The following is a 12409-nucleotide window of genomic DNA, read 5'->3' as shown; positions in this document are numbered from 1 at the left end:
CCACAGAGAATTCTAAACAAATCCAATTTTGAGAAACTCACGTGTCTATTGGTTGAAATAGTACAGTGTGCCATCACAGCAGCAAGATTGTGAAGAACAAACATTGTTGTGAAGACAACCCGTGTTTATGTTTGTACTTGAACTATTTGCACATTGTTACAACATTGTGTATAGCAATAATATGACCTTTTAAAGGTCTCTATTCCCTTTGAACTTTTGTGAGTGTAATGTTTACGGTTTATTTTTTATTTTTCACTTTATTTATCTATTTCGCTTGCTTTGGCAACGTAAACATATATGTTTCCCATGCCAATAAAGTCCTTTGAATTTAAATGACAAAAAGGGAAACTCCCCACTTGCTCTGACATGTTTGTCTGATGGAGAGAGAGAGAGAGACAGAGCACAAAATGTGTGAAAGAGAGAAAGAGTAATAGAGACGCCCCGTCTCTATTACACCCAATGTGTGTGTGTGAGAGAGAGAGAAACAGACAGACAGAGACAGAGAGAGACGGGCATGTGGCGCAATGGGTGGGAGAACGTAGAGTGAATTATACTTAATCTGAGCACCCTATTGAAAAGAAAAATGATAAGATTTGTTCTCTGGATATTACTCTTTCTCAAAAGTGGTAAGTCTGCCTTGTCAAACTGAGAGTCAATTCCAAAAGTAGGCTACTATCGTGTTACATGACTCGTGTAATTTATGTGAATATGCTATATTATTGCAAAGTGCTATGCGGAAAAGGCTGCAGATTTTTTTGTTTTATAATTTCACAATCGCTTTTTGGTCATGTCCTTATTGTAAAAGAGAAAATGTGTTCGATGACTTACTGGTTAAATCCGGGCTGCCAACTTTTGGGCTCCAGAGTGATGAAGCAGTCTAAGACATTGCATCAGTGTGTGAGGTGTCACTACAGACACCCTGGTTCAAATCCAGGCTGTATCACAACTGCCCGTGATTGGGAGTCCCATAGGGTGGTGCACAATTGGCCGGTTTTGGCCAATGTAGGCCATCACTGTAAATAATAATTTGCTCTAAAATGACTTGCCTAGTTAAATAAAGGTTAAATAAAATTCAAATTAAAAAAAGAAAGCTTAGTGAGATTTGCAATGTGAAATTTATTGCCCCCCTGGCACAACCCCTAGACGATAATTGTACTTTTTTAAAGCTCATTTCCTGGAATTCTACGTGTTTGACATGAGTTAGGCATATGACCAGGGTAAAAAATAAATAAATAATAAACACAGGTCAGCTGTTTTCAGGATGCTTTGAACATTAAATTAACACTCAAATTTTGACACGTTTGTTACTATGAGATATAAAGTACATTTTTAATATCCATGGTTGATGCAGTGGGGAACCAAATCATAGATTACAGTCTCCTTATCCATAGACTGCTTTCAAGGTAACTCCACAAACATTTTGTAATTTGGGTGGACTATCTCTTTAAAATAGGGCTGGAAGAAAATCCTGCTTGCTGGGTGGTCCTCCTCTGAAGTGCTGTGTGTTTGAAAATGTTCTTTTTATAACAATTGATTTCTCAAAATCACCCAACCTTCATGGAAAATCTAATGAATATCAATATTCAGGTGGTTTATGCCTACTAGTTGAAGATCCTTGCCATCATCTTACTCTACACAGACAAAATATAATGTGTTTATGAGTCATCGTACCATCTCTGCCTAGCATGTGCACAATACTAAAATGTCCAAAATTATATACTTGATTCCTGGAGCATTTAATAGCCAATGCTTATATCGTTTTTTTTAATTTAACCTTTATTTAACTAGGCAAGTCAGTTATTAATAACCAATTCGTATTTACTAAGACGGCCTACCAAAAGGCAAAAGGCCTCCTGCGGGGACGGGGGCTGGGATAAAAAATAAAATACAAACATAGGACAAAACACACATCACGACAAGAGAGACACCACAACACTACATAAAGACAGATCTAAGAAACAAATCACATATCACTGTCAAATATACAGGATACGCACGTTCTATTCCAGCTAAAAAAAATGGATATGTAGCATTTTGCAACAACAACAAAAAATGTATACACATCAATGGACAAAAAAAAAAACATAACCATTCATTTCTTATGAAAAAAAACTGGTGGATATAGTGTTTTGGAGGTAAACTCTTCAAATCTATCCCTGAGTAAAGTAGTCATAGTTCTTGTACCCAGTCAACATTCAAAATGTAAAGTTTCATCATGCCCTGTTCAACTTACCCAGAACATCTAGCTTTACATCTGCAACAGTCCGATTATGACAGACACACTCATACGGGCCCTTGTCATTGTACACAGCGGAGATGATTGTAAGAGAGAGAGGTCTTTGTTGATGTTCACCCTCTTCTTATTTGTACGACTTATTCAAAACTGTCCATGAATGGATAACATATCCTCATGTAATTCCTTTTCAAAGACGCAAGTAGGCATATCAGATTTCAAATATGTGATTACAGTGGCAAAATTGTGAAGAAGTGGAATAATCAAATATGTGTGGAGAATAACAGTAGTGTTCTTGCTGATAGACAAACGAAATGGCAGCAGAAAGACAGACCTACACTACAATAGGTTTTATACAGGGAAGTTTGGTAGGGTGGCCTGATTTGTAACTATGAAAATAATTTTGTCAAACAGATTGTGAACCCAAAAGTGTAAATTGTATTCTAGAGGGGCGACAATAACTAGAAACATAATTGGTTAGGATGCAGGGGCAGATGTGTCATCTATTCTTCAGGAGATTGAATTAGCTATTTACTTTATTTAGTCTGATCAGTGGAACAATTCTCATTCTTCACAATGGGCAAAAAGATAGGCTCATTACTGCGTTTAACTATTCCCCACACGTATTTGATTATTCGACTTCTTCACAATTTTGCCACTGTAATCATATATTTGAAATCTGATATGCCTACTTGTGTCTTTGAAAATGACTTACATGAGGCCATGTATTTTTGCAGCCATTCATGGACAGTTTTGAATAATTCAAATAAGCATAAGATAATAAAGGCTCCAGGAATCAAAAATCATTTTCAAATGTTTGTATTGTGCAGAGGTTATGAGGCAGAGATGGTAGGGGGGCACAACTCATAAACACATTATATTTTGTCTGTGTAGAGTAAGATGATGGCAAGGATCTTCAACTAGTAAACATAAACCACCTGAATATTGATATTAATTTGATTTTTCTTGAAGGTTGGGTGATTTTGAGTTTTTTAACAACAACATTTTCAAACACCCAGCACTTGGGAAAAAGACCAGGGGGGGCAACCCTCCTGGAGAGCAAGCAGTATTTACTTCCAGCCCTATTTTAAATAGATAGTTCACCCAAATTACAAAATACACAATGTTTGTGTCCTTACCTCGAAAGCAGTCTATGGACAAGCAGACTGCAATCTATGATTTGGTTACCCACTGCCATCAACCAATAACATTAATTGTTCAGAGCCTTGGTGTAGTGGTAACACTATCCGGCACGTGTATCATATAACTTTCCACCTGAGAACAAGGATACATCCAACCTTCCCACTGTTTCTAGCATTTGCCCGTCTCCTTATCTCATTTCATTACTGTCTGAATAAAATGTCAATCCACCAAACAAATATTAGCATACTTTACATTTCATCCCCCCAAAATCTCAAAGTAACAAAGTTGTTGAATTTTGAGTGTTCATTTAATGTTCGAAGCATCCTGAATACAACTTTTTCCACTTTGACCTTCATAGACCTAAGCCATGTCAAAATACGTAGAATTGCTGTAAATTTGCTTTAAAACAGTCAAATCTCCCTGGAGGGGGAGAGGGGGACCCTCAGTCCCATGTCTAGGGATTGAGCCAGGGGGCAATAAAATTCACATAGCAGACCGCACTCCAAGCTTTTTTCAAAAGTTGTCAGCCCTGTAAGAGGTGTGCCGTGGAAGCTAATGAAGAGGGTGAAATGAATGTGTGTCTCACGCGCGTTGGCAGCTCTGGGTTAAATAAAGGTCAAAATAGTCGTATTTAGTGTTCACGAGTTAGAAATGTGAACTAAAGTGTAGGCTACACCTAGTAGCCATAACTACAACTCAAAGGATTATAAAATAATAATAATACAAAGACAATACAAACAAAAATGAACGTACTGTAGGTCACTACATACTGTAAAAGTATAAATAAATGAAGGCTAGTCTATCATGTGCTTGGCTTGGATCAGGGATCACCTACAGGATTTAGTCCTGTTAATGTCTTGTATTGATGTAGCTACTGCCCTTAGCCAATGTTTTATTTCTTCCTTTCAGATCTGATTGATGCTGTAAATGTGACGGGAAGAGAGGGAAGGAAAGTAACTTTACCGACTGGACTTACTGAACTACGTAGCGGCATTATTATAGCATGGTCTTTCCCATTGAATCGTTCAGATTCATTTGATAACATAGCTCTGCTGAATGCTGGTGTAATTAAAACGGACTATAGTAGGAAGTTCAAAGACAGACTGAAGCTGGATACTCAGACTGGATCTCTCACCATCAGAAACCTCACCATCAACGACTCTGGACTTTATAAAATACTTATCATCGATACACAGAGTTCATCTAAGATTGTAAATCTAACTGTCTATGGTGCGTGTCTGACTTCTGTTTTTACTTCCCTTTTTTCCATTCTCCCCTTTAGTCTGTTACCCAGAGTTGTTTCAATGAAGATCAAGAAAGACCTTTGTATTTAGTTACTTGTTTTTAAACTAACATTTACCATGGCTGATCTGAGTCTGCCACATGTTTGCAAAAGAAGTAGCCCACTTCTTCATATATGTGTGGATTTCATTTATGATATCTACGTTTTTACTATAACACATTAGTTTAAATCTCTGTTTGTCATTGAGTCACTGCCTAATCATTCTGCTTTCCCAGCCTCAGTGTCTGCTCCTCAAATCAGTCGCTCAGTGGACAGTCCATTTGAAAAAGTGAGCTGTTCATTGGTGTGCACTGTGAAGAACGGGAGAGAGGTAATCTTGTCCTGGTACAGAGGAGAGGAGATATTCAACCAGACCAGCAGCCCTGACCTTCTCACTAATCTCTCTCTCCCTCTGGAGTTTAACAAAATAAACGCTGACACCTACAGCTGTGAGGCTTCCAACCATGCTGACTCAAAACAAACTCCACTCAACATTGAAATGCTCTGCCCTCATTTGTCCTCCCGCTCTGCCGTCAAAGGTATGTCAACACTGCATCTAGTATTGTTTTTCCTTTTTGTGGGTCAGTGAGAGCCAACACCCAGACAGTGTCTGCTCTTCATTTCCTCACTAACAACTTATTTTGTAGGATAGTAAGGGGAGAAATGTTTTAACAGTAAAACCTAAGGGTAGTTTTTACAAAATCCCTCAATATGCATGTTATCATATTGTAATTATTATTATTATTATTTTTATATATATATATATATATATATATATATATATATATACACTGCTCAAAAAATAAAGGGAACACTTAAATAACACAATGTAACTCCAAGTCAATCACACTTCTGTGAAATCAAACTGTCCACTTAGGAAGCAACACTGATTGACAATAAATTTCACATGCTGTTGTGCAAATGGAATAGACAAAAGGTGGAAATTATAGGCAATTAGCAAGACACCCCCCAAAACAGGAGTGATTCTGCAGGTGGTGACCACAGACCACTTCTCAGTTCCTATGCTTCCCGGCTGATGTTTTGGTCACTTTTGAATGCTGGCGGTGCTCTCACTCTAGTGGTAGCATGAGACGGAGTCTACAACCCACACAAGTGGCTCAGGTAGTGCAGTTCATCCAGTATGGCACATCAATGCGAACTGTGGCAAAAAGGTTTGCTGTGTCTGTCAGCGTAGTGTCCAGAGCATGCAGGCGCAACCAGGAGACAGGCCAGTACATCAGGAGACGTGGAGGAGGCCGTAGGAGGCCAACAACCCAGCAGCAGGACCGCTACCTCCGACTTTGTGCAAGGAGGTGCACTGCCAGCGCCCTGCAAAATGACCTCCAGCAGGCCACAAATGTGCATGTGTCTGCTCAAACGGTCAGAAACAGACTCAATGAGGGTGGTATGAGGGCCCGACGTCCACAGTTGGGGGTTGTGCTTACAGCCCAACACCGTGCAGGACGTTTGGCATTTGCCAGAGAACACCAAGATTGGCAAATTCGCCACTGGCGCCCTGTGCTCTTCACAGATGAAAGCAGGTTCACACTGAGCACATGAGCACATGTGACAGACATGACAGAGTCTGGAGACGCCGTGGAGAACGTTCTGCTGCCTGCAACATCCTCCAGCATGACCGGTTTGGCGATGGGTCAGTCATGGTGTGGGGTGGCATTTCTTTGTGGAGCCGCACAGCCCTCCATGTGCTCGCCAGAGGTAGCCTGACTGCCATTAGGTACCGAGATGAGATCCTCAGACCCCTTGTGAGACCATATGCTGACACATGCACATTTGTGGCCTGCTGGAGGTCATTTTTCAGGGCGCTGGCAGTGCACCTCCTTGCACTAAGGCGGAGGTAGCGGTCCTGGTGCTGGGTTGTTGCCCTCCTACGGCCTCCTCCACGTCTCCTGATGTACTGGCCTGTCTCCTGGTAGCGCCTGCATGCTCTGGACACTACGCTGACAGACACAGCAAACCTTTTTGCCACAGTTCGCATTGATGTGCCATCCTGGATGAACTGCACTACCTGAGCCACTTGTGTGGGTTGTAGACTCCGTCTCATGCTACCACTAGAGTGAGAGCACCGCCAGCATTCAAAAGTGACCAAAACATCAGCCAGGAAGCATAGGAACTGAGAAGTGGTCTGTGGTCACCACCTGCAGAATCACTCCTGTTTTGGGGGGTGTCTTGCTAATTGCCTATAATTTCCACCTTTTGTCTATTCCATTTGCACAACAGCATGTAAAATGTATTGTCAATCAGTGTTGCTTCCTAAGTGGACAGTTTGATTTCACAGAAGTGTGATTGACTTGGAGTTACATTGTGTTGTTTAAGTGTTCCCTTTATTTTTTTGAGCAGTGTATTTTTTATGCCCTTTTCTCCCCAATTTTCGTGGTATCGTCTCGCTAGTAATTACTATCTTGTCTCATCGCTACAACTCCCGTACGGGCTCGGGAGAGACGAAGGTCGAAAGCCATGCGTCCTCCGAAGCACAACCCAACCAAGCCGCACTGCTTCTTAACACAGCACGCCTCCAACCCGGAAGCCAGCTGCACCAATGTGTGGAGGAAACACCGTGCACCCGCCCCCCTCGGTTAGCGCGCACTGCGCCCGGCCCGCCACAGGAGTCGCTGGAGCACGATGAGACAAGGATATCCCTACCGGCCAAACCCTCCCTAACCCGGACGACGCTAAGCCAATTGTGCGTCGCCCCACGGACCTCCCGGTCGCGGCCGACTGCGACAGAGCCTGGGCGTGAACCCAGAGACTCTGGTGGCGCAGCTAGCACTGCGATGCAGTGCTCTAGACCACTGCGCCACCCGGGAGGCCCCATATTGTAATTATTTTAACTTATGTATTCCAGCACGCTGATTTCTGTATTCATTTGTCTATGAGCCGTGTAGCCCACTTTATAATACCTTCATCAATGTCATTCATCAGTATTGACTAAAGCACATGGCATGGGTTTGAACAGCTGAATTTCACTTAGACAGGAAGAATAGAGGCTGCAGGTGAATACAGGGCAAGGCCACATACAACATACAGTTGATAAAAAAAATATGGTAGATGAGAAAAAGTTAGTGAAAAAGATATGACAGTCAATGCCAAATGAGTGACTGAACAGTTCCCTCCCCCCACCCTCCATTTTACTCCTGACAGAATCTGGACCCATCGCACTGGTCACATTGTTAGCAGTTGGGATAATAAGTGGTGGTATATTCTGGGCAGTTAAAATAAGAACATGTGGCGGTAAGTACAATCTGTGTTACATTTCACATCATACAGAGCACCCTGAAGGTAACAAACACAGAACATAGGTAATTGTGTAATATCATGCCTTTTCCCTAAATGTCAATGCAGCCTGCAAGCAAAGTGAAGAACCCCAACATTATGCTGATGTGAACTTTCAGAGATTGGTAAGGTCTATGTTTATGGATGTGTGCATGCACTGTGCATATATGTGTGCATATGTGCATGCATATTATGATTCTTTCTATGCAACTTCTGCATCTGTGAATACCCACACATTTTAGGATGGAAGTGGTCACTTGTTGTTGGCTTGTTTAACATACCAGCCAATGTGATAATACAGAATACACAAGAACAAGCACAGTTTGCAAATGGGTGGATCTTATTGAATTATAGGCTTCTGTTTCTAATTGTTTATGTGCTGGCTTTACAGGTTGGGGATATACCGGTATCTGGCACCGGAGGAGTCTGTTCACCAGAGGAGTCTGTTTTTTACGCAGATGTCAGAATCTCACCTTCTGTTCAGACAGGACTGGATTCAATCACTCCTCTCTCAAAGCTGTGACCTTGGCGTGGTTTAGAGGCTTGTGTGTCTCAATGACCCTGAGAGCTACGCCGGAGGGGGCTTTGGCCCCTGGTAGGTTTAGCCATTCCGGATTGGTCTCCGGTGAGGGGCCAGACCAACGACAGCATTGGTCCTACATGTTTCACGTTGGCATGGTGCTATAGGTCGGCAACCATACCACTCTGACAATGTTACATGCTGTGTGTACAGTTGAAGTCTGAAGTTTACATACACTTACGTTGTAGTCATTAAAACTAATTTTTCAACCACTCCACAAATGTATTGTTAACAAACTATAGTTTGGGCAAGTCGGTTTGGACATCTACTTTGTGCATGACACAAATAGTTTTTCCAACAACTGTTTACAGATAGATTATTTCACTTATAATTCACTGTAAAACAATTCCAGTGGGTCAGAAGTTTACATACACAAAGTTGACTATGACTTTAAACAGTTTGTTGAAATGTTGAAAATTATGTCATGGCTTTAGAAGCTTCTGATAGGCTAATTGACATCATTTGAGTCAATTGGAGGTGTACCTGTGGATGTATTTCAAGGCCTACCTTCAAACTCAGTGCCTCTTTGCTTGACATCATGGGAAAATCAAAAGAAATCAGCCAAGACCTCAGAAAAATAATTGTGGACCTCCACAAGTCTGGTTCATTCTTATAAGCAATTTACAAATGCCTAAAGGTACCACGTTCATCTGTACAAACAATAGTACGCAAGTATAAACACCATAGGACCCTGCAGCCGTCATACAGCTCAGGAAGGAGATGCGTTCTGTCTCCTAGAGATGAACATACTTTGGTGTTAAAATTGCAAATCAATCCCAGAACAACAGCAAAGGACCATGTGAAGATGCTGAAGGAAACAGGTCAAAAGTATCTTTATCCACAGTAAAACGAGTCCTATATTGACATAACCTGAAAGGCCGCTCCGCAAGGAAGAAGCCACTGCTCCAAAACTGCCATTAAAAAGCCAGACGGTTTGCAACTGCACATGGGGACAAATATCGTACTTTTTGGAGAAATGTCCTCTGGTCTGATGAAACAAAAATAGAACTGTTTGGCCATAATGACCATCGTTATGTTTGGAGAAAAAAGGGGGAGGCTTGCAAGCCGAAGAACACCATCCCAACCGTGAAGAATGAGGGTGGCAGCATCATGTTGTGGGGGTGCTTTGCTGTAGGAGGGACTGGTGCACTTCACAAAATAGATGGCATCATGAGGCAGGAAAATGATGTGGATACATTGAAGCAACATCTCAAGAAATCAGTCAGGAAGTTAAAGCTTGGTCGCAAATAGGTCTTCCAAATGGACAATGACCCCAAGCATACCTCCAAAGTTGTGACAAAACGGCTTAAGGACAACAAAGTCAAGGTATTGGAGTGGCCATCACAAATCCCTGACCTCAATCCTATAGAAAATGTGTGGGTAGAACTGAAAAAGCGTGTACGAGCAAGGAGGCCTACAAACATGACTCAGTTACACCAGCTCTGTCAGGACGAATGAGACAAAATTCACCCAATTTATTGTGGGAAGCTAGTCGAAGGCTACCCGAAACATTTGAACCAAGTTAAACAATTTAAAGGCAATGCTACCAAATACCAATTGAGTGTATGTAAACTTCTGACCCACTGGGAATGTGATAAAAATTTATAAAAGCTGAAATAAATAATTTTATCTACTATTATTCTGACATTTCACATTCTTAAAATAAAGTGGTGATCCTAACTGACCTAAGACAGGGCATTGTTACTTGGATTAAATGTCAAGAATTGTGAAAAACTGAGTTCAAATGTATTTGGCTAAGGTGTATGTAAACTTCCGACTTCACTGTATATTCCTGCATTGTCAGATTAGTACGTAACGCATCATCCATCTGATCCACATAGTCGCGTATTCCTTCTTTCTGTATCTGTATAGTTACTAATTTTACAAATTTTACAATCTAAACAATATATTCACAACTGTGGTTAAGAATCCCTCAATTTCATCATCTGCTGTCGCCGGGTCACAAGCTTCGCTTCCGGAGGACCAAGACGACATTCGATATCCCTGTGTCAGTGTTGGTAACATGGCCCGTGGCAAAAGCGAGTGTACAACATGATTTCAATCTCCAGCATGGAACCCCAAAAAATGATACCCTGTTTCCTCAGGAAACTGATACATTCCTGTCCCCCCTCTACCGGATCAGGCGCCTCTTTCATAATAGTACGCATCTCGCTCATGCTCAGTGGCTGATGGTGATGCTGAATTTGGAATGAATCTGCTGATAGGCAAGCAACTAGTAGCCTATGATGGCTAGTCTACTCCTTTACTGTCCAAGATCCTTATATGTTATGTTCAGAGTTACACCAACTCTTACAACCAGAGTTAGTTTACTATGGAAATATGGCCTTGGGATCCTTTTTGTTTTTTAAAATGATTTCTTAATGAATTTAAAGTAAAGTTTCAAACGTTTCCAAAACCGTATTCCAACCGAGGATTATTAACGTTTAGACAGAGCGTCGTCGAGACCGCTGTACAATTGTAACACCTGAATCTTCGTAGGTCTTTCTGAAAACACATCGATCTAGAAGTCTTACATTGACAACACATGCATTGATCTTGAAATATTGATGACGATTCAGAGAGTAGGATAAGCCATCTTCAGATAAGCCTTCCCTTAGCTACAAAAAATATTTTAGTGCAGTGGGAATGTATACATTGCAGTTATTACAATCCTACTGCAATACAACATCCGAAAGAACACAGTTATGCCCCGTTTACATCGTGACGCATTTAACGACACCATACGCCATCTTCATGCAATCTTGTTCCGCTACTAGATGGAGAGCTCAGGGAGGGTTTCACAAAACGGAAGACAAAATATAGGAGAACCTAGTCTCTCGTCAGGGATCGCATTTATTTTGGGAGATTGCAAAATATGACATTTTCATTCAAGACTGTGGAAACATATTGTTTTAGTTGATAATAAAACATGTTTGGTTTAGTTACTTTTTCATCCACTTGTTTCTATAACTTCTAGCAAGTCAAGCTAGCTTACAGAGCAGCTACCTAGCTAGCTAAAAGCTACACTATTCTGTAGCTATCAACCTGTTTTTAATGATCATATAAAACAAATGCCATTACCATTACAATAAACTAAAACGGGAGTTAACAGTCATAAAAATAGTACTCACTTATAGGAATGGGAAATGTACAATTTGCTAGCTATCCCATAAACCCATTGTCGAAAGCGACATATTTTTTATCTTCTTCTGTGGTTTGACAACTTCTTGATCTTTGGAAAGATTCAAAGTATGCAGCGTCCGTCTCGCAAAGGAACCACAAGAACGCATTGCATTTCCACTCCACCGTGGATGGTCCTCTTTCAAATGAATGATATCCGGCGCAATGTAACAGAGTGCTTACATTAATGTGAATGAATCCTATGAATTAAAATTGTCAATTTAGGTACAATCAATTAGCTTAATTTCTCAGAGATCAAATTATATTTCAACACATGTTTTTATAGAAATGCGAAAATTATCTGTTTCTAACGACAGAAATGATTTCAGATCAATCTGAGATGGTGGGTGTCATGGCTTGCTGGAGTGACAAGGAATGAACCAATCGATAAACAGCATGTAAACTGCCTGAAGGCCCAAAAAACAGGATCAGGCCAGATATTGTGTTTTAATACTGAATGTTAATATCCATTGTGAGAGAATGAAAAATAGTAGTAAATGTGTCAAGACAAAACAAAGCAGTTCAGAAGTAAATGGAATAAAAACGTAAACAACTGCAGGGTGAAAATGACTGAAAAACAAATAGCCTTTATAGAAATATAAATGTTTGAGTTGTAGATTCTATATCTTTTCAACACTATAAGGGGAGTAAACAACAGTATATTTGAAAGTTATCCAGCATTCTGCAGCTACCATCAGAG

General features: G+C 40.8%; 1 protein-coding gene across 1 annotated transcript; it reads left to right on the top strand.

The window, feature by feature from the left end:
- The first annotated feature begins 458 nt into the window (after positions 1 to 458).
- On the top strand, positions 459 to 11474 carry LOC129855878 (T-cell surface antigen CD2-like). The gene is made up of 6 exons (XM_055923978.1): positions 459 to 626; positions 4286 to 4606; positions 4895 to 5197; positions 7818 to 7907; positions 8019 to 8074; positions 8341 to 11474. The coding sequence occupies exons 1-6, from the start codon at positions 584 to 586 to the stop codon at positions 8470 to 8472; spliced, it is 945 nt and encodes a 314-aa protein (XP_055779953.1). The 5' UTR covers positions 459 to 583; the 3' UTR covers positions 8473 to 11474.
- The last annotated feature ends 935 nt before the right edge of the window (positions 11475 to 12409 follow it).

This window comes from Salvelinus fontinalis, chromosome 5 (genome assembly GCF_029448725.1).
Source record: "Salvelinus fontinalis isolate EN_2023a chromosome 5, ASM2944872v1, whole genome shotgun sequence".
NCBI classification, from domain to species: domain Eukaryota; kingdom Metazoa; phylum Chordata; class Actinopteri; order Salmoniformes; family Salmonidae; genus Salvelinus; species Salvelinus fontinalis.
This window is presented reverse-complemented; position numbering and strand designations above follow the sequence as displayed.